Genomic DNA, 23,692 nt, shown 5'->3' with positions numbered 1-23,692 from the left:
TATTTTGGACCGTATAAAGATGGTTACCGTAATGAATAGTTTCGAAACGATAAATGGTGTGTTAAAGGACCCGCGATATTGCACAATAGATTTAAGTGAATAAACAAAAATATCAGAAAGAAAACATCAAAACTGTATGTAATGCAAATTATTATGTGATATAAAACAATGTTATTTGTCATTCTCCTCCTTATTTGTAGAGCAGAAAATATTTTTTTCTTATCTAAACAGTCGTCAAAATGTTGGTCCGATTTATTAATAAGGGAGGTAACCGCTCTAAGTTAAGTTTTACGAAAGAGCAATGTTTTTCAAATATCCAATTAAATTGTAGGAAATGACATTACTTTTAAAACTCATTATATTTTGATAATAAAAATAATGGTTTCTGTGAACCACAACTCTGAAATAATTAACTTTCAGCATTTCCTCATTTACAACAAACTGATTTTTGTGACAAACTTCATTACACATGCACTAAAAGAACTTTCCACAGGCTGACCTTAGTTGATGAAATTAATTAATATAAATTTTGTATGTAAAGGGATTACCTACTCGCAATGTCCAAGGACATTGCAGGCTAAGGATTTGTATTGCATGGCAATACTTTTATCATGTTTATGCTTGACTGTTTCAACAGTTTATAACTTATATTGTGTTGCTAATGTTGATAATCTGTAAACCAGTCAGTCTATACAGTAATGCTTAGGTAATTTCTCATACTGCAGTAAATGTACTTCAGACGCAACTATTGGCGGCGTCGTTGATGCTTGCATCAATGAATTTCCTTATTTCGTATGGAGTAACAGCATACGTATCTACAACTGGGCAATGCAAGAATGATACTGAAGTTCTTTCTCAAAATTAGCGGTATTTAAGGAAATCTGTCCATGTAACCATCGGATGACTAAATTGTTATTCCCGGAGAAAACATGCAGAACGTCCATTAGTAAATAAACATGTTATGATTCCTATTTAGTCAGCTTGTCAAAAAAAGTAACTGGACAAAACAACAGTCGGTACGTGGCCAGAGGGTAGTTAACCTGGGCGAGATATTTTAACCTGTCGGATTTTCATGTGACTACATTCAGAAGCTATATTAAAAAGGGCATTGCTAAATACTTTTATGTATGACTTGTCACTGACAGGAAAACTGGATGAATAATGATTAACTATTTGGTATAATGAATCATTAAATTCATTATACCATATGACGTTGTCGTGCATGGTGTGTATTTTTCAAGTCATTAATGTAACATATTAAACTAATACTAAACATCATATATTTGATTATTTAGAAACAGTTTAAGATGATTGTACTAATAACTTAATCGTTTATTTTTGTTTCATCGGGGACCTTTAATCTATTTTCATGATACATAGGTGCTTAGGAATTTTCGTTGCCATGACAACACAAGTAACATTTATTTGTAAATATGGTTGAATATGATTTGTGTTAGATAACTTTATAACAATATACATGTTTCCAGTCTCTGCAAAAGTACAAGCAAAACTGATTTTCGAGCATTTAAAACTACTCATTCTGTAGATCAAATGATATCACTAATACAGGTTTTCTCAAGGTATGGCCCATATCTATATAGATTGTGTTTTGGTAATGTAAACTTGAGCGGTGGCCTAGTGGATAAGGTGCCGGCCGCTCAATCCTGGGGTCGTGGGTTCGAGCCCCACTGGGGTCACGACCATGAGTTCTCATATGACGACTAATACTGGTTTTTCCAGGACCAGCCGCGACTCGAGAGTGGCTCCACCCCCCCCCCCCCCAAGCTTGCAGCTTTTCTTCTCAATCGAGCTAAAACAAATTAGTATAATAATAATAAAAAACAAGAGGGCCATGAAGGCCCTGTATCGCTCACCTGGCCTACTGACCTAAAGGTCATCAAGATTAACATTCTGACCAAACTTCATTAAGATATTGTCATAAATGTGGCCTCTAAAGTGTTAACTAGCTATTTCTTTGATTTGACCCCGTGACCTAGTTTTTGACCCAAAAATGACCTAGATTTGAATCTGACCTAAAGATCATCTGGTTTAACATTCTGACTAAGTTTCACGAAGATGAAGTCTTAAATGTGGCCTCTAAAGTGTTAACAAGCCTTTTTCCTTTGATTTTGACCTAGTGGACTAGTTTTTGACCACACCTGACCGATTTGAACTTGACCTAAATTCATCGAGATTAACATTCTGACCAAGTTTCATTAAGATATGGTCCCATAACATGTGGCCTCAAAAAGTGGTGAACTAGCTTTTCATTTGATTTGACCGGTGACCTAGTTTTTGACCCGACTTGTAACGATTCCAACTTGTCATAAAAGATCATCAAGTTTAACATTTGGACTAAGTTTCATGAAGATATAGTATAAATGTGGACTCTAGAGTGTTAACAAAGGCTTTTCCTTTTGATTGAACTTTAGTGACCTAGTTTTTGACCCTACCTGGACCCAGATTTGAAATTGACCTAAGAGATAATCAGATTACCATTAATCAAGTTTCATTAAAGATATGGTCTTAAATGTGGTCTCTACAGTGTTTTAACTAGCTTTTCCTTTGATTTGACCTAGTGACCTAGTTTTTAATCTACATGACCCCAGATTCAAACTGAAATCTTAAGAGATCATTAAGAATAACACTATGGACCAAGTTTCATGGAGAGATACCAGTCATAAATGTGCGCCTCTACAGTCAACGTCAACAAGTTTTCCTTTGATTTGACCTGGTGACCTAGTTTTTGACCCCAGATGACCTATTATCGAACTCGTCCAAGAATTTATTGAGGGATAACATTCTGACCAAGTTTCATGAAGATTGGGCCACAAAAATGGTGACCTCTAGAGTGTTTACAAGCCTTGCCTTTGATTTGACCCTGGTGACCTTGTTTTTGACCCCCAGAGACCCTATAATTCGAATTCCTCCCATGTTTTTAGTAAGGGTAACATTCTGACTAAGTTCATATAAAGATTGGGCCCAACATATGTGACCTCTAGAGTGTTAAGCTGTTCCTTTGATTTGACTGGTGAACTAGTTTTTGACCAATTTCGAACTCGTCCCAAGATTTTATTAAGGGTAACATTCTGGCCTAAGTTTCATTAAGAATTGGGGAAAAATGTGACTCTAGAGTGTTTACTAGCTTTTTCCTTTGATTTGACCTGGTGTGACCTAGTTTTTGGACCCAGATGACCCAATATCAAATTCGTACAAGATTTTATTAAGGGTAACATTTTGACTAAGTTTCATTAAGATTGGGTCAAAAATGTGACCTCTAGAGTGTTAACAAGCTTTTCCTTTGATTTGACCTGGTGACCTAGTTTTTGACCCCAGATGATCCAATATCGAATTCCTCCAAGATTTTATTAAGTGTAACATTCTGACTAAGTTTCATTAAGATTGGGCCAAAACTGTGATCTCTAGAGTGTTAACAAGCTTTTCCTTTGATTGACCTGGTGACCTAGTTTTTGACCCCAGATGATCCAATATCGAACCCGTCCAAGATTTTATTGAGGGTAACATTCCGACCAAGTTTCATTAAGATTGGGCCTAAAATGTTACCTCTAGAGTGTTAACAGTCAAATTGTTGACGGACGACGGACACAGGGTGATCACAAAAGCTCACCTTTGAGCACTTCGTGCTCAGGTGAGCTAAAAATCTATACGCATGATTTAGGTTCACTTTCATATTATATCATTCGACTTCTGATCTAAACTCAGACGCAAACTCCCAGACAGCGTACTGTTTGACGCGGTAGACCATTGTCTTACTACGAATACAAGGATCGTTAACTCAAGCCACGTTTCTTTGACTAGAATACCAACATCCTAACAAGTGCCACGTGACACGCTACAAAACCAGGAAAGCATCATGAATAGGAACGTTGGCGACTGTGAATAAGCTAAGCTCTCTTTTACCCATTCAAATACAGGAACCCAATATGTGCTTCAAAATACACCAACCGTAGACACAAGTTCGTTTTATTTGACTTGGTGGGGCGGAGTTTATCTCTGACTTATGCAAATAATGATAATCTCAAAAAACGAGCAAAATAGATAGAGCGATATCCGTAACCAACGACTAAAATTCAACGCCACATTAGTTACAATGTAAGGTAGATGACCACTGAATAAGAAAATCAGGTTGCAGAATATACTACATATCCTGCACAATAATACAGTGGACTTTCGCGAAACCCCGCCCCGCCAGGTCAGTAAAAACGCACAATAGCTTACTCGATATATCATGATTACGGCAAGGCTCACTCATGCACTGACCGACATACAAAGTATTGTTGAAGAAGTATCTTCAATATGGCCAGATTATCATGATGAACCTATATCTTAACCAACGTATATATAGTAGCTATTTAGCTCCTGAAACAAATATTGGACAGTATTTATATAATCAGTGCGAAATGAAATGTGTGTTAAATTTCTTCTTTCCAGATTTTGAACTGTAATTATCAAGTATATGAAGACGTTACATCAGCATTGTATTCTCTGGTGTGTTCCACTAAGGCTTGCTTGTGCAAACGGGGTATAAATATTAAATATGAATTAAAACAGACACAAGCTGAAAGTAGTTCCTTCAAATGCGTTCCAAAATCGAAAAACTTATTTATACTCACAAGTCGTCTTGTAAATGTCCAAAGATTCACAGATTTGTTGATCCCTATGTTTGGCGCAGCAGAAGACATTCTCTCCATTTTTTATATTGTCTCTTCTTATATTGATGGACTGTGTAATGTTTTGACCATTGTACTTTGCGTCCATGGCATAACTGTGATAACTACTAGATATCTCCTCGTTTGACGTGGCTGTCCCATTTGTTCCTCTATACCATTTCAGTAAAGAGACTGGGTTTGACGAATCGGTCGAGCAGGTAAGTTTTAACAGGGATTCTCTTTTCTCAGCATTGATATTGACATTTGTTGGAGGAACTTAAAGAAGAAAATATTCACAATTATAAAGTCCTTATTAAATGCATTCATATATTATATTATAAATTCTCATTTTCTGCATTTGAGGAAATAACTGACATTTCGCTGAAGTTGAACATATTTGCGGGAACCTTCAAACCCGAAGTAACGGTCAGTTTTTCCCAGGTCAGATTTCTGCCCGGCGATAAAACAACCGGTTGTTTTCTTCCCCGGGAAAAAAACAACTGGCTGATTCTTTTTCCTAGGAAGTTTTTGTCCACAAAGAAGGGAGAAAAACTGACCGGTTATTTTTCTTCCCCTACCGGTTAGGTTTTCTCTCTACAATTATCTTTTCACAAAACAAAAAAAAAAAAAAAGAGAAAAAACAAACCGGTCAGTTCCCCCCACCCCACCCCTCATGGTTAGTTTTTTTTCGCCAATTATTTTGGGGTACACAAAGGAAAAAAGAACAGTTGTTTTTTGTTTCGCTCCTCTTTCCCTCCCCCCACCCCCACCCGGTCAGTTGTTTACACCTTAGTTTTGGTATAAAAAATAAGGGAGAAGAAACTGACAAGCTGGTTTTCTCCCCTTAGTGTGTATGTATCAGCATGTCTAAATAATAGGTAGTGAAGGCGGAAGAAACGGACTAGTTGGTTCTTTTTCCCTAGTATGTATGTATCTACATATATAAAAATACACAGTGAAAGGGGAAGAAACTGGTTGGTTATTTCCCCCTTGTATGTGTATATCAACATGGAAGACAGTGAAGGGGAAGGAAATGACTAGTTCCTGCTTTCCCCCTAGTATGTATGTATCTACATGTGTGAGTAATACACAGTGCAGGGGTAAGAAACTGACTAGTTGGTATTTTACCCCCTAGTATGTGTATATGTAGCAGCATGTATAAATAATAGACGGTGAAGGGGAAGAAACCGACTGGTTTGTTCTTTCCCCCTAGTGTGTATGTATAAGCATGTCTGAATAATAGGCGGTGAAGGGGAAAGAGACTGACAGGTTCGTTCTTTACCCCTAGTGTGTGTATCGGTGGCGATGAAGGGGAAAGAAACTGACTACTTGGTTCTTTCCCCCTAGAGTGTATGAGCGCTGAAGGGGGAAAGAAACAGGCTGGTTGGTTCTTTACCCCTAGTGTGGATGTATCAGAATGTCTGAATGATAAGCGGCGAAGAGCGAAGAAACTGACTGGTTGTTCCTTTCCCTGTTTGATTCTACATTTCTGAATAAAAGACGGTGAAGGGGGAAGAAACTGACTGGTTAGTTCCCTCTACTATGTATATATACCTAAATAAATGATTAGCTGGTTCTTTCTTCACTGTATTTCTAGTTCTAATATGTTTCCCTTAGTTCAGCAAATTTGTTGATCAGTCTGTCTGGTGAGATTGCAACACACTGTGTACAAAAACTAAGTGCATATAACTAACCATGGCGGAAAAAACACTATTTTTGTACTGGGGTGGGTGGGGGTGTTAAACAACCAGAGTAGGGAGAAAAAATCAAGAATAACCAACCACTGTTTTCTCCCTTTAACTGGGAGGAGGAAGAAGTGCGGGGGGGGGGGGGGCTCGAAACAACTAGTGTGGGAGAAAAAAGAGCACCCTCGAGTTTTCTCAGTGTTCGACTGTGAATTAGAATTTTGCCAGTGAAAACTTCATAAAACCTTAACCTAAAAATTTTAAGTTAAAAACGGGCATAACCCTGTCAAAATTTAAATCAGCGTTATGGGGATTGTTTTTCCTGGTGTAGACTTTGATAGTTTACTGTAAATAATTATTTCAAGTTTCAAGTCAAAAGCTTTGATAATAACAGAGATATTTGACTATATCAAAACTTTAATCAACGGGAATTCCCATGGCGACGCCGACAAATAGCTCTTCTTTTCCTTCGAAAAGTCGAGCTAAAAACCAACTGGTTAATTTTTTCTCCCTTTAAAGCAAACTTAGGGATGGTGGGGTAACCATGAAGGGGGAAGAAAAAACAACCGTCTAGTTTTTTCTCTCTTTTTTGGTACAAAAGGTAAAAGGGGAAAAATGGAAAAATCGGGGGAAAAAATAATCAGGGGAGAAAAAACCAACTGGTTGGATTTTTCTTCCTTTTGGTGTTCAAAAAGGAGGGGTTGGGGTGGGGGACAACTATGGGGAGAAAAAAAACAATCGGTTGGTTTTTCCCCAGGGAAAGAACTGACTGGGGGAAAAACTGGGCTGTTACACCGGGGCCAGCTGACATATTGGTTCTTCTATATGAATTAGCTGACTCTTAAAAATTTAAAACATACGTTCAGTGTTTATCATAATTAAAGCCTTGTGCTTGAATTGCAGTGTTCACTATGCATGCAGTTTCTTGTCTACCGGCCGACAATGTACACGTATAAGTACACAATATACATGTACTTTGCATTTTAGTTATTATAGTCTCATAAATTTTTTTAACATAAATGAAACACATAACACTCACACTACAGTACTTGTACCTTGCCAATTACTTATTTCATTACAAGGATCTGACCAGATAAACAGAGTGAGATAAAGCCCTAGAACCAGCGTGTCCAACGTATACGTCGCATTTACGGTGGGTACGCTAAATACACGGTATATTGTACGTTCCATTACCGGCATTTCCTGTTGATTTTGTTAACATCCTGCATGGTGATGTAAGAAAAAATACTTATTTTCATTGAGGATGAACGTGTTTAAAGAAGCGATTTATATTCAGTACGAGCGACAGATCATTCACGCTTCCCGTGGTAATGTGGTTTTGTTCCGTATTTCTCTAGTTTCTTCAAACATTCGAGTAAACTGACGTGTGGAGTCGGTTTCGAACTCGGACAATCACTTTCAGGTTTGTTTTCTGTCTCTCAAAAACATTCTATTGACTTTTCACCTGTTTAACGAGAGAATAGTAGAACAAGTTACTCATAAAAGTATTATATTGGCAAACATTACTGACGTAGAGGTGATATATGCCAAAATTAGTGTTGTACGTCCCATAAAACGACGCATATGAAGAAGCAAGTCATATAAAAGGGTCATTCTCTGTAGCCATTCAGTCAGTAGTTACTGATTTTCTTCATTTGACAGCAATTTCAGTTTGATATTTTTCTACTTCATGATACAAGTTTTGCCGCATAGTTTTCTCTCATTCACATACAAAATGTATAATATTCACATATCAGTTGTTCCAGGTGAAAACAGGTAGTTTTTTTTAACCTCACTATGCAAAATCAACAGGAAATGCCGGTAATGACGTACAATATACCGTGTATTTAGCGTACCCGCCGTAAATGCGACGTATACGTTGGACACGGTGAGAACAGATAGAGAGAAATTCTTTTTAGATACAGGCCTGTCCGGCTAACTTAGCCTACCTCTTTGCGAATAGATAGCCTGGTTCTTTAACATGCCCGGTGTATAGCAGCGATACACGCGAAACCATCTTTCCTGGGAAGAACCAGTAGAGGTCTCTAAGTTAGGTGGAAGACACTCAAGGGCATCTTAGAAATTTTAGTGGCTGGATCAAGATTCGAACCCAGGACCTCTGGATTGACAGTCAAGCGTGTTATCACTAGACCACCGGCCCACACTGGGCATACCATACTACACGAAACAAAGTCACAACCCAGTACTTTGCATTTCATATACGCAAGACATTCATATATGTCTTTAAAAACGCATTGTAAAACTAGTCACGTGCACGAGATAAAATACTTCAGTGTCCCAATTATCTATGATTACCATTAACCATAACTTATATTCAACAAAATTCTGCCACGTAAACTTTTCTGCCGGGGTTCAGTTTTATCAATCTGATAACTATGATTTTTCAAATTATAAAGGCGGTGTCAATAGAATGGGAGCGGTGGTCTAGTGGATAAGGTGTCGGCCGCTCAATCCAGGGGTCGTGAGTTCGAGCCTCACTAGGGTCACGATCATGACTTCTCATATTACACCAGTGCTGTTTTTCCAGCATGCGGAATCGAGAGTGGTTACAATTAACTTGAAGCTTTTATCACAACCGAGCTAAAACAAATTAGTATAAACTAATAGAAACATTATTTTTTACGGGAAGTGATAGAAAATTGAAGTACTCTTTCTGAGCTGACAAAACGGTAAAGACGGTCTCGCAGGGAAATCTACTCCAGCTTATATTAAAAAAGAATTAAAACCCAGTCTTTCCAAAGAAAATGTGGCCTTAAGAAAGAGGTTCTGAACAGCAGAGTTTGCAAATGAATCTTTGACATCATTATACAGTTAAATTTATGTCTGTTTTACCGACATTTTACCGATATTTTCAACTTGTTCCAGTAAGGATTCAATCCGGTACATCTCTTACTTTAAGGTTGTGCTGTCAGGGAGCATCTGTCTCTAAGTCTGGGAAAATTTTCTATTACAGAAGAAATCATGTTACTGAAATGAAAACGTATGACTTATACTTACAAAGAAACTTCACGTCCGGCGACAGCGTGAGTTTTGTTGAGCCCTTATATTTGAATATGCATTTATTTTCCTTGACCCCGTTGTCTTCCTTGGCAACGGGTATTTGTGAGGTAACGTTACATTTTGTTCTGTTTTCAGTCATCGGGTCCTGTAATACGGGTAGTATTTTGTTCAAATTACAAAACTTTAAAACATCTATACATCACAGTAGTTTGTGTATGTATTCTATTTTAAGCACAGTGTAAGGAGTCAAACTTCTATATTTTGCTGCAATTTGTACGATGGTTTTAAGTAATTCAGTGCAGCATCCCCGCCGTTTTTCCTCATTGCATTCTGGGTAGGTACACTTGACAACATTATTAAAGTGCAGCTTTCAAAACCATTAAAAGCTTTCTAATCATGCAAAAAAACTTATAGATTATCTAGTAAAAAAATGTTTGTTTGTTGTTTTTTAGGGGGAGGGGTTTATACCTTTGATTTATGTCTAGGTTTCAGGCAACTTAATTCATTTTAGTAATTAACGCTGATTCTATTAATTACCCATACTTTTGGCTGTTCCATGTATACATTGTTTTAACGTGTACATGTCGCACGCTGTTGTTCATTTCACCCAGGTGTGTGTCAGTAATTTTTTAATGTATACTTTGTTAGTAAGTTTTATTCACTGATACCGTCCGGGCTTTTAGATCAGCTAGATCTAGTACGATCTTTGTCCATCGTGTGAAATTTTTATCTTAAAATCTATAGACATGCACCTTCAATTGTTTGGTGTTCTCTGTTCCATGGCAACAAGTAAAGCATAACAGTTACCTTTCATATATGCGTGACCAAGTTTAAAATTGCACTTACAGGGGCACATGGATAAAATGTCGTCACTGTCTTTAGACCAAGTGAACTGCCCACTGTCGGAAGCATTGTACATTCTGGGTTACTGTGGCACCAACAGGTTAAAGTAGTCATTGCGTTTTCAGGTGTAGCAGTTGTATACTCCGCCATGCCTGAAAAGTCTGAAAGTATGAATGTTTAAAATTATTGCACGACTTATTTATTTGAAACATTTCATACCGCCGGATAAATTTTTACTCCAAGATAATTCAGAAAACACAAAACTCATTTATTTAACTTATCCGTTGGGGTGGATAAAATATTAAAATAAGTATTTAAAATAAATACAGAACGACAAAAAGTATGATATTAAATACTGTGAAATCATTTAATTTCATTGGCAATTAATTTCGTGGTTGCCCAGTTTGGTTACTTTATAGGCAAATGAATTCTAGGATTTCGACCTTAATGATAAAATCAATCGAAATTATGTTTAGTCATTGGCCTTTAATTTCGTAGATTGACACGACCACGGAATTTAAGAAAATCAGTGCCCAACAAACATTAATGATTTCACAGTACATAGATACAAAAGAAAAGTAATTTATTGACAAGATAGTAATGAAAATTTCAGCAGCTGTATACTATAATGCGAACTCTTACATTGAACATCTAGTTCCACCATTTTACTGTTGCCATTGCCGTCAGAACACGTGTAATTCCCATCGTGTTTTAACATTACTTCAGTAATTTTCAGATCCTTCTTATTAAACCATTCAATTCCTGGTTCTTGTATTGTCTGTCCGGTTGTAAGTGGGCTAGCTAATCCATCCGGGCCTGTCCATGTTGGGTATTCTACGTCAAAATCGCATTGAAGAATGACTTCATGATTTTCTTGTACTTCTCTTATCATACCATATGCAATCCCTGAAACTATAAGAACTAAAATCATATTCAGACTCAACCAAACCGGTCTGTAATTATTTTGCTAGGCTGCCGCGGGTCTTTTCATTCCCAAATATTAAATAGACATATTTAAAGCGGCATGCCTCCAGATCGATCGACAAAAAAAATAATTTTTTTTTTAGATATCTTGAAATAAATGCTATATTTCTTAAGAAGGCTTTAAAACTAAATTACTGACAAACTTTATGTTACGAAACACATGAGAATTTGCTGTTTTTACTACTTTTTACGATGAAAATCGAAAGGTGTTTGTCATGCTTTTACTCCAGGTAAACTGTCTCGATTATAAATATCTATATTTACGACGACGGGAAAATGTCTTTATTGCCGCGGCGGTCCGGGGTTCGATTCCCGACGCGATCATCTTTTTTTCTCGATTTGGAACTTTTAAAATATTTTAGAAACAAAAACTCATATTCTAGTGTTCATAACATGACCAAACTTCAATTTGAAAGAAAGATTATTTTTAGCCAAATCTGGAGGCATGCTGCTTTAATATATATACAGTGTGTTTATAGTAAAAACTGGTTAAGCTGTGTACAAACCATTGATCGTTAATTAACTGCACAGTTACACTGATGACAGTGAATCAGAATAAAAAATATACTTCTTCCATTTTAGGTTGAGTTGACTGACAAAAAAAAATGATTTGACTTTGTACGTATGTCATTTTTGAAGGTTAAAAACACCATCAATATCTAAAAATAGATAAGACGAAAGCATTGTAGCCACAACCGTCGAATAAAATGCCGGACACTAAGACTTTGACAGAGTAGCCGAGATCGTCTTAAAAAATGTAATATTAAAATTTGTGTTAATTACTTTATCATTTTATAGTTTTATTTTACTAGAGTTAGAAAGTGGATTTTGACTTTGATTAGAGATTTACACGTAGCTGATAGCTTGCTTCACAGAGAGTGGTTGAAGGATTAAAAAGTTTGGATTAAAAGACAAGGACGTTTGTGTGTGTGAGTGTGTGTGTGTGTGTGGGGGGGGGGGGGGGGGGGTAACACCTCTTACATGTACGACAACATGCACCACAATTAAAGCGAACGGGAAAAAAGTAAAAACAATAACAAAACAAAGGAATCCACCTTTAAATGAACAGTAATATTTATAAAACGAAATGGGGCTTAAATGTATTTGGACCATGCCAGTCACATACTTATCCTAAATTCCACTTACATGATACTACTACTTCTACTTCTACTACTGCTTCTACTAACTACTACCACAACTACTACTACTACTAAATACTAACTACTACTACTACTAACTGCTATTACTACTACTACTACTACCTACTACTACTACTACTTCAAACTACTACTACTACTAACTGCTTCTTCTACTAACTACTACTACTAACTGCTACTACTACTAACTGCTACAACTACTACTACTGCTACTACAACCACTACTACTAATTACTACTACCACTACTTCTTACTACAACTACTGCTACTACGTCTACAATTACTACTACTACTACTACTACTACTACTACTAACTACCACTAACTACTACTACTACTACTACTACTAACTACCACTAACTACTACTACTGCTACTACTAACTACCACTAACTACTACTACTAACTACTATCACAACCACCACTACTACTACTACTACTAAATACTAACTACTACTAACTACTACTACTACTACTGCTACTACTAACTGCTACTACTACTACCACTATTAATAACTACTACTACTACTACTACTACTACTACTAACTACAACCACAACTACTACTACTATACTAAATACTAACTACTTCTAACAACAACAACTACTACTTCTAACTACTTCTACTACTACCACAACTACTACTACTACTACTTAATACTTACTACTACTACTACTACTACTAACTGTTATTACTACTACTACTACTAACTGCTACTACTACTACTAACTACTACTACTACTTAATACTTACTACTACTACTACTACTTAATACTTACTACTACTACTACTACTACTACTACTACTAACTGTTATTACTACTACTACTACTACTAATAACTGTTATTACTACTACTACTACTACTAACTGCTACTACTACTACTAACTACTACTACTACTACTTCTACTAACTGCTACTACTACTAAGTACTACTACTAACTACTACTACTATTAACTGCTACTACTACTACTACTACTACTACTACTACTACTCACAGCTACTAATACTACTAACTACTGCTACTGCTACTACCACTATTACCTACTACTACTACTACTTCTACTAACCAGATACTACTACTACTACTTCTTCTACTAACTACTACCACAACTACTACTAAATACTAACTACTACTACTAACTGCTAACTGCTATTACTACTACTACTACTACTTCTATTACTACTACTAACTACTTCTACTACTACTTACTGCTACTACTACTACTAACTGCTACTACTACTAACTACTACTACTACTACTAACTGCTACTACTACTACTACTACTGCTACTACAACTACTACTACTACTAATTACTACTACCACTACTTCTTACTACAACTACTGCTTCTACTTCTACAATTACTACTACTGCTACTTCTACTACTACTAACTACCATTAACTACTACTACTGCTACTACTTACTACCACTAACTACTACTACTACTAACTACTACAACAACTACTACTACTACTAAATACTAACTACTACTACTACTACTACTAAATACTACTACTACTAACTACTACTACTACTACTGCTACTACTAACTACTACTACTACTACCACTATTAATAACTACTACTACTACTACTACTAACTACAACCACAACTACTACTACTACTACTACTAAATACTAACTACTTCTACTTCTAACAACAACAACTACTACTACTTCTAACTACTTCTACTACTACTAACTACTACCACAACTACTACTACTACTTAATACTAACTACTACTACTACTAACTGTTACTACTACTACTACTGACTGCTACTACTACTACTAACTACTACTACTACTACTACTTACTACTACTACTAACTACTATTACTATTAACTTCTACTACTACTACTACTAACTGCTACTACTACTACTAACTACTGCTACTGCTACTACCACTACCACTACCACTACTACTATTACCTACTACTACTAACCAGTACCACTACTACTACTACTAACTACTACTATTACTACTACTATTACTACTACCACTACCACTACTACTAACTACGCACAAGTACCGCTAGCGGCGAACCTAGCCTCACTCGAAGTAAAAGGAGGTGGAGCGTAAATGCAAGGGGTAGTAGGGGAAGAAGAAATAAATATCAGAATCAAACAGGACAATATAATAAACATGAAATAGGAAACCTATTAAAAATGTTGAAAATAGGGGCACCGCCTAAGAAGGTTGAGGAACCTATAATATACAATTTATTTATTTAGTTTAGTTTAGTACTGTATTTTAGGTCGATGGTGAAGCAAATTCTAAAACTTATATTTATCGCATTCGACACCTCATTTCTGATGGAAACCGTCACCGCGTGGGTATGAGAGAAAAGAAGCTTAAATGTATTAACAATAATAAAAAGAAAAGTCTGGAAAATCCAGAATAACCCACACTTCTAAATAGTATTAACACTATTTATTAAATCTCCTACATTATGCTTCAAAACTAGGTCAGTCCTTAAAGTAAACAATGAGTCATCAATATGAAATATCAAAAAAGAAAAACATAAGGGGATATGACATTCACATAACACAACTTATCACTTAAAATCTTTGATATTTAACCTTAATTTACTCTTTTTCTATTCAGCTTCAATATTGTTTATAGGACATAATATACATTATGGTTTGGTTTAAATTAATAACTCAAGTTCAAAGGACTATCAGCTGCAAGTCTTCTATATTCATTTAATTTAAAGATATATCTGACCCAAATTTTGTATATGAAAACATGGACACTTATATTCAACATTTCCTCCGGTGTATTAAAGGACTGAAGTTTATGGAAAATATCAATCTACTGCATAAATGAACAAAAGTCCTAACTGATCAATAATTTTATCTATTTTGTCAAATAAAAAACTGAACAGATAGTAAGTGAAACATTACTTTACAGAAAAAAAGGACTGAAGATATTATCTGATCATACTTTCACTACAATTCTCACGGTAGTATTTACAAACATAACGTGACCTTCATTCATAAAACTTCACACGCAGTGCAGTTGGAGGTCGGTTTTATTGCGGAATAACCCGAGCTGCAAATATGTAGGTTATTAGCTGGTCGTGTAAGAATTTGACAAAACTTAAATATTGTAGAAACGACATAACTGGAACTAGGAAGGGCATCTTTTTATTTTTGTAAACACGTTGTTGCTGCGACTTTAACAACCTAACTTTTTTCTTAAGCAGTAAAAGAATTTGCGGGGACAAAGAGACGTAATACACAAATGTCTTACCTGTAGAAAGGAGAATTAATATACCAAGGCATCTCCTGTTCATATCCATTTATCATTCAATTCAAGCTACTTTGTTTTGAATATCACGAATCAATGTAACACACTTCGTGAAAACCAGGCATATATTTAAATTTCACAAAAAGCTAGCGACGCGGAACTTTGTCTCATGTGCATCATGTTGACTCATAACTTCTAGTGGCTACGTTTAAGATACTAACTAGACTAGCCGCTAGAGTGATAATGAAGTTTTCTTTTATTATGTAATGGTGAAAAATGCAAGTCTATTTAAAATTTTAGATATTTTTCCAGAGAAGTGGTTGTAATATTATTATGATATGGGACAAAGGATAGTCTGGCTACATTCACATTTTTAAAAAAATAGAAAAATCGTATCGTATTTCCTGTTGCCATTACGGGTCATTTAGCTAAATGCATTCTGGCATTGTATAGTAATTGTTTGTGTATTTGCACATAATGAATGCTAGTACGAAACACTAATTTATGATTTTATTTGAGATACGATGTATAGAAAACGTTTCAAAGTTATCAATACATGGATAAAGGTTATACGTCCGCGGAATAGTTTGGTGATGTACAATCGATTCATTCTACGATTGTTATGAACAGAACAGAACAAAAGTTTATTCAGTAATTTGTACATATAGTACCTCATTACATAATATACATTTACATATAAGATATGATCATGTGACAAAGTTGTTGAAAATTTATAAAAGGAGAACGGATCGTAACGGGCTGTAACGGGCGGGTCTTTTACCAATAGACACCAAAGAGCGCCTAAAATCACCCCAAAATACCCATAAAACAACAATCACCATGCCAATCACGTAATTTGATATTGTGAGTGGGTAACTATAGAACATGATAACTCAAGGGGAACAACACAAAACCGCTTAACTGTAAATAAAGGTGTTGCAGTTATTTCCCTCTCAATTGGTGCGATTAAAGTAGTTGTTATTTAACAGACACACAAACCCAAAAATGTACACAGGGAGGTCCGGGGGCAAAAAGACCCACCGGATCGTAACGGTCTTAAGAATAAAGATGATGATGTTATTAAGAAACACAAAAAGCGTTACAATAAAAACATCAGTGATTTCTATTCAATATTAGTATGGTAACCTAAACTGTCTGAAGAATGAACTATGTATAATTCCACGGCTACTAAACGCTAGCGCCACCACCAAATTGTGGTGATAAGGAAAAGAGCTATCGACATTTCCGTGGTGCAGCTATCGCCCGTTTCTACTTGTAAACAAGTGAGTAAAATTTATATTTTATCTTATACTTTAATTGATAGAACTTTTTTCGAAAATCGGAGAATGTAGTTCCGTGTAACAACACTTTAACTACAGGTTGGCTGTAATTTCATTAAAATATAATGCAAATTGTGGTGCCAGGAGCTTTTCTCCCGAATCTGACAGTGACACATTTTTATATCGGCCAGTATTCGAGCACCATTCCGATGAATAGACAGACTGTAAGAACATACCTGCATATGCAAATGGTGTAGAAATGGATTACACGTATTTCCACACACCAAAAAATGACGAAAAACACAGTAAAAAGAAAAAAAAACACCACTATTTTTGAAAGTGGTGGCGCTGTCACTCTAGTGGTGGCGCTATACAGTAGTGGTGGCGCTGTTGTGGCTAATATATTCAATTTTAATGTATGAAAATCCCACAGCGGAGCTTTATATGGTTGTTGAATTCGAGGACTTGAATTAATTGTAAAACTTCTGTCTGTTACAATGTAAATACGTAGATCTTTCAATTTACCTGAGCGGTCTAGCGGTGCCACTTGAGATTATCATTTACCTTTACAATGTGATAAATTTTGTGAAAAGACGCTTTAGACAATGGACCGAAACCGACAAACATGACAGCAGACTCGGTTTGGTCGTGCATGAATTGAAATGAGATATGTATCATCCCTCACGTCTTCTAGCAGTAAAATTAAAAGATTACAGTGTCTTTAAAACTATTTTATATTTGAGAGGGAATTTTGGTGAGGACTATTTTTCTAATTCACACGTTAAAACTAATTTATCCTGGACACAAATCTTTGTTTGAAATAAATGTATTGCTACTATTTTTCTTGACTGAATTAAAAGTACATGTTTGTATTTAAGTAGAATATTTAAGGTTAGAAATAATTCTACATTAACATTTTAAAGGTGGATAATCAGATTTCGGCCATGTAACGGATTTGTTCGAAACTTTAGCATCTGATCATTTACACTCATTTATGTTCACTTAACACTTAATACAAATTAGATTTTCACTTGAGGTATTTTTAAAAATTCATTTTCCTATCCTGGTTGCCCAACCAAGATAGAGTTATTTTATCATAAGTATAAATTTGATAAACACACTTTGCCTAAGGAAATGTATAAATATTAGACATATTGTAATATATTTGTAAAATATTTGCATTAAAAATTACGTATTTAGATGAAATTCATTAGAAACGCAAATTTGAAAAATTATTATTACCTCCCTTTGCCTATCTTGGTTGCGAAACCAAGATAGATTGGAAATAAATGAATTCAGAAGCTACACACAGCTTTAAAACTTGCATTTTGGTTCAGATTGTTCAATAGTTGATATGTCTATCAAATACAAATGTAAAACTAGACATTGTATCGAAATGAAAAGAAATACCCAGCTTTTTATATACTTTCATATTAAAGGGGAGTAATTACAAAATTTTATAAAAATAATAAAATATACATTTCAAATAGGAATCTAACTCTATGTAATTGGTCTTTTTGTTCCTTAAATAATTCTCTACTAGAATATACAAAAAGTAAAAAATGTCATTAAATGTTGATTAAATGTGATTGACCACCTTTAAACAAAGGAAAGTATTTACTTTGACTACAAAAATCCCAAGGGTCTGTGAGTATTCTGTTCTTTTTTTTTCTTGTGTGTGTGTGTGTGTGTGTGTGTGTGTGTGTGTTCGGGTTTAACGTCTTTTTCCAAAAGATTTCTGTCATATAAACGACGGTCTCTACTTGTAGCAGTGAGCACAATGACCAACTTTACAGTGCTGCCTCACTGGAATATCACGTCGTAGACACGTTGCATGATATCCCACCCAGTCACATTATACTGACACCGCGCTTACCAGTCCTAGCACTATCCTCTTAATGCTTAGCGCCAAGTGAGGAAGCTACTAGTACCATTTTTTCCGTCTTTGGTATGACGCGGCTGGGGTTCGAACCCACGACTTTCCACACTCGAAGCTGACGTTATACCACTAGGCTACCGAGGCAGTTTTTTTTTTGACAGAGGATGTTTCATAAGGGTAAATAACCTATGATCGTGTTTTTCATTCTTTAATAACGTAATTCCTTGCAGGAAAATTACCAATTAGAGAATATTGGTGTTTGTTTTGTTCCGGATGTGTCAGCAGTTCGTATTATTGAATGCCGTAACAGCGCCACCACTACTGTATAGCGCCATCACTAGAGTTATAGCGCCACCACTTTTAAAAATCCTGGTATATTTCTTCTAAACCAAGATTCTATTATTCATGGTGTGTGCGTATATAATTATTAATCATTTCTACACCATTTGCATATGCAGGTATGTTCTTACAGTGTGTCTATTCATCAGAATAGTGCTCGAATACTGGCCGATATAAAAATGTGTCACTGTCAGATTCGGGAGAAAAGTTCCTGGCACCACAATTTGCATAATATTTTAATGAAATTACAGCCAACCTGTAGTTAAAGTGTTGTTACACGGAACTACATTCTCCGATTTTCGAAAAAAGTTCTATCAATAAAAATATAAGATAAAATGTAAAATTTTCTCACTTGTTTACAAGTAGGAACGGGCGATAGCTGCACCACGGAAATGTCGATAGCTCTTTTCCTTATCACCACAATTTGGTGGTGGCGCTAGCGTTTAGTAGCCGTGAATTCACTATGACAAAAAATAACGAGTTGTTAGTACTGCTGATACTAATGTTTCCATGTAGGTATAATTGCCACTGCTTTTATAATAACAATATGGGATGAGCACAATTAATAATTTCAATTGCTTCTAAACACTGGAAACAATCATATCGACACTACAAATAGAGCTGCTTTTAAGAAAAGGGAATGTCTCCCACAACTGCCTAATCATCTAAATTACAAGTCAGTCTTTATACTGTTTACTCACTACAATTCAAGGGCCAGAACTCCAAAACGCCTGGACTGCTTTGGCTCATTATCGAATTTGTCCGAGGTCTTATGGTTAAACACAGGTTGTACAAATTTGGCGAAGATCGTATTAGAAATGTTCGACTTAGTGTGCGGACAATAGCTAAAAGGCCTGAACTGATTTGGCTAGTTATCCAACTTGGCCCTTCTGGTCAAACACATTTTGTTCAAGTTTGGTGAAGATCGGATGAGAAATGTTCGACTAAGAGTGCGGACAAGAGCAAAAAAGCCAATTTTTTCGGTAAATCAAGGGCCGTTACTCCAAAATGCCCGGACCGATTTGGAGCCGCTAATTACTGAACTTGGCCGAGGTCTCATGGTCAAACACATTTTGTTTAAGTTTGGTGAGGATTGGATGAGAAATGTTTGACTTAGAGTGCGGACAGGAGTTATGAAAATACTGTGAAGCACAACACATTTATTTCGATTATCTGACACAAGATAAGATAAAGTAGCGCTATTTCGTGGTCGCAAAAATAAATAAATTGACGTCATCGTCCGTTAAGTTGGCGTCATTTTAGCATAAGCGTGTTTTAGCAGAAACAAGCATATTAACAGAATTTATTAAGAAATAATTTATAGCAAACCCGTGTTTTAACATATTTGTTCATAATTGGCGGTTATACGTCGAGCATTATAATTTCACGAGGGCGTAGCGTTGAAATTATTTTGTACGACTTACAACCGTCAGAATGTTTATTTTTCCATTTCATTTTTTCAAGACGTTACTGTTGTTAGGCTTTTTCCTATGTATTAACATTTCTGTGATTTACACCTAGTGCCTACTATATAGAACATAACATGTTTAAAGACTTTTTGCCCGACTATAGAGAAGACTACGATTAACTGAGGATAATAGGAAAATGTTTTCCTTACTCTAAACCAGTTCACATCTGCAAAAAAATAAACTAAACGTTATTCATGTTCATACATTTTACATTAGGCCTTAAGTCTACAGTACAACACTGATTTCCTCATGCCTGATATAATTACTGTTGACCCTCGAGCGCAGTCTTTTTTTGATCACCGTTGTATGATTTGAACAAATTTTTAACGAATTGGACAACAAGATTTTCAAAGTTTTCCCTATATAAGTCTACATAAACCATGTGACCATGTGGAGCAATAATTGACCCTAGGGTAAAATTCTGAACACCCTTGGTAGAGGACCAGACTGATGCTACATACCAAACATTAAAGCCCTAGGACCTGTGGTTTTGGACAAGAAGATTTTTAAAGTTTTCCTCTCCGTTGCGATGTAAACCAGAGTTCTAAATTCAATTCGTTGATTCATTTTTAAAGAAAGCTATCCAAGAAATATTCATGTGAAGTTTTATCAAATTTGGCCAGATGGTTTAGGAGATGTTGTTTAAAGGAAAGTGTGGACAGACGGACGGACAACTTCGGACGCCGGATGGTGTGCGATCACAAAAGCTCAACCCAAGCACTGTCTGTTCAGGTGAGCTAATAAGCCAATGTAAAAACTGTTGACCCCAGGGCGCAGTCAAGTTTGCCCCCAGGGTCATGATTTGAACCAGCTTGATAGTTGACTACTAGACGATATTAAATACCAAATATCTGAAGTCTTGGCCTTATGGTTCTGGACAAGAAGATTTTTAAAGATTTTCATACATTAGTCAATGTAAAACAAAGAAACCCCTACCCAAGACGGGGCCAGTTTTAACCTCAGTGTGATAATTTGAACAATCTTAGTAAAGGACTACTACATGATGCTACCTACCAAATATCAAAGCCCTAAGCCATGTGGTTTTGTATAAGAAAATTTTCAAAGTTTTCCCTATATAAATATTTATAAATCATGTGACCCCAAGGGCGGGACCATTTTTGACCCTAGGGGATAATTTGAACAATCTAGGTATACGGCCGCAAGATGATGCTACACACCATATGTCAAAGCCATAGGCCATGTGGCTTCTGATAAGAAGATTTTCAAACAAAAACTCTATATAAATCTAAATAAACCATGTGACCCCCAGGCGGGGCCATATTTCACCGTAGGGGAAAATTTGATCAATCTTGGTAGAAAACCACCAGATGATGCTACAAATAACAAAGCTCTAGGCCCTGTGGGTTTTTACAAGAAGATTTTCCTTTTTTTTGACCTATATGTCTGTATAATAAAATCTGTAAAAAGATCCTCTGGAAGCAACCAAGAAGAATAATAGGAAATTTGGTTTGAATGAGTCTGTTCATGAGAGGTAATGAAATGTGCAACACCTCTCACGCACCCCTAGCACCGGCTTAAGCGGAACTCTACAGCGGAACTCTATTACACATATGTTGAATGGACTCCATGATCCCAAAGGACCAGAAAATATAAAAACACTGGATCCAAGTACGGGGAGACTTTTACAACCGCCACACGGCACTTATATAATTAAAGATTGATGTTGTGATAGTTAATAAAATCTGTAAAAGGATCCTTTGGAAGCAAAGAATGCAACCAAGAAGAATAATATCAGACACCCAGCACGGGACAATATTTGACCCTAATGGATAGTTCAAAGAAGCTTGGTATGAGTCTATATAAACCATGTGACCCCCAGAGCGGGACCATATTTGACCTTAGGAAGGATAATTTGAACAATTGTGGTACAGGACCAAAAGATGCTGCTACGTACTAAATATCAAAGCCCTAGACCCTATGGTTTTCATATTTTTCTTTGTAAGTCTTTTAACAAGAAGAATTTCCATTTTTTTCCTATATATATAAGTCTATATAAACCATGTGACACCCGGGGCGGGGCCATATTTGACCCTTATGAGATAATTTGTAAAAGCCTTGTAGAGGACTACTTAATAATATAAAAGCCAGATTTTTCAAAGGACTCTGGGTGTTGAGTTAAAGCCCTGCTCCGCAGCTATTCAAATTCTAGTGTGTGTATGCAATCCATGATTACATTAGGTAACAGTTAACGGCCACGCGCCACACTTTAGCACACAAAACCATTGGTATTTTATATAGAATTTTATATTAAATAGACTCTATTTTGACAGACGTCACTGTTCATATTCAGGATTTTCATGTTTTTTCAGTGACGAGTAGGACTGGAGCAAGTCTTTAAAATGCTACCGTGGATGCGATATGTCAACATACAATTATGACACAATTATTGATGCGAAGCGTTCAAGGCCGGCTATAAATAGTTACAGACGAAGGACGTTCAGATATGCAACATGTATCTATACAATCAACTTAACTTTATGCACTAAGGTTGCAACACGATATTTTAATAATCGTAATGATAATGATTAGAGCTATTGTAGAATTTTCTTTGTCTAAATAATGGTTGAATATAATTGTTTATATCTAATAATCGGCTTGAACTCCACAGTGGATGTAATGTCACTGTCAGTTATCTAGGGATGTACATGATGTACAGATGTATATTTAAAGAAAGTTAGTAGTACATATATGTCTTACCTGTAGAAATCAAAACAAATATGCAAACGCTTAAAAAAGTATTCTTTATATCCATTTCTCACTTTAAATGTAACGAAGACTCACGAATCAATGCACTGTAACAAGAGAGGAGACTATTCTTGATGTTAAGTTATTCAGAAATTGCTTCCCTTTGACCAAATGTAGGTTTATTTTTGTATGTATATTATGTACTATTGTTATCTTTTTCATATTTTATGAGTTCTACTTACTTTGTTAAATAAGCGCTCTGCCGGCCACTAGACAGGAAATACCAACATCCATTTGTTCTACATTTCTTGATGATAATTATGTTAAAAATTTAATGTATGATATCATTAGGCGTAAAACAGTTGTCCGTTTCCGGTATCCCGACTGGCCCGACCCTAGATGTTC

General features: G+C 35.9%; 1 protein-coding gene across 2 annotated transcripts; it reads right to left on the bottom strand.

Annotated features, from left to right (window-relative positions):
* Positions 1-4,605: 4,605 nt before the first annotated feature.
* On the bottom strand, positions 4,606-23,453 carry LOC128545882 (uncharacterized). 2 transcript variants are annotated; one of them, XM_053516563.1, is made up of 5 exons: positions 23,300-23,453; positions 10,862-11,131; positions 10,223-10,380; positions 9,374-9,521; positions 4,606-4,946 (listed from the first exon to the last, which is right to left on the bottom strand). In XM_053516563.1, exons 1-5 carry the CDS (start codon positions 23,352-23,354, stop codon positions 4,621-4,623), a joined length of 957 nt encoding a protein of 318 aa, XP_053372538.1. In that variant the 5' UTR covers positions 23,355-23,453; the 3' UTR covers positions 4,606-4,620. The 2 variants fall into 2 exon arrangements, with proteins under 2 accessions (XP_053372538.1, XP_053372539.1); XM_053516564.1 differs by lacking the exon at positions 23,300-23,453 and adding an exon at positions 15,618-15,798.
* Between the last annotated feature and the right edge of the window lie 239 nt (positions 23,454-23,692).

Source organism: Mercenaria mercenaria, chromosome 10 (genome assembly GCF_021730395.1).
Source record: "Mercenaria mercenaria strain notata chromosome 10, MADL_Memer_1, whole genome shotgun sequence".
NCBI lineage: Eukaryota > Metazoa > Mollusca > Bivalvia > Venerida > Veneridae > Mercenaria > Mercenaria mercenaria.
The sequence above is the reverse complement of the archived record's forward strand: the minus strand, read 5'-3'. Positions and strand labels throughout refer to the sequence as shown.

Coding starts and splice junctions, on each gene's coding strand:
- LOC128545882 (XM_053516563.1), bottom strand. CDS start 23,354: ATGGATATAAAGAATACTTTTTTAAGCGTTTGCATATTTGTTTTGATT. Junction 10,381..10,861: donor GGTGGAACTAGATGTTCAAT/GTAAGAGTTCGC, acceptor TCATACTTTCAG/ACTTTTCAGGCATGGCGGAG. Junction 4,947..9,373: donor GCCGGACGTGAAGTTTCTTT/GTAAGTATAAGT, acceptor TTCTTCTTTAAG/TTCCTCCAACAAATGTCAAT.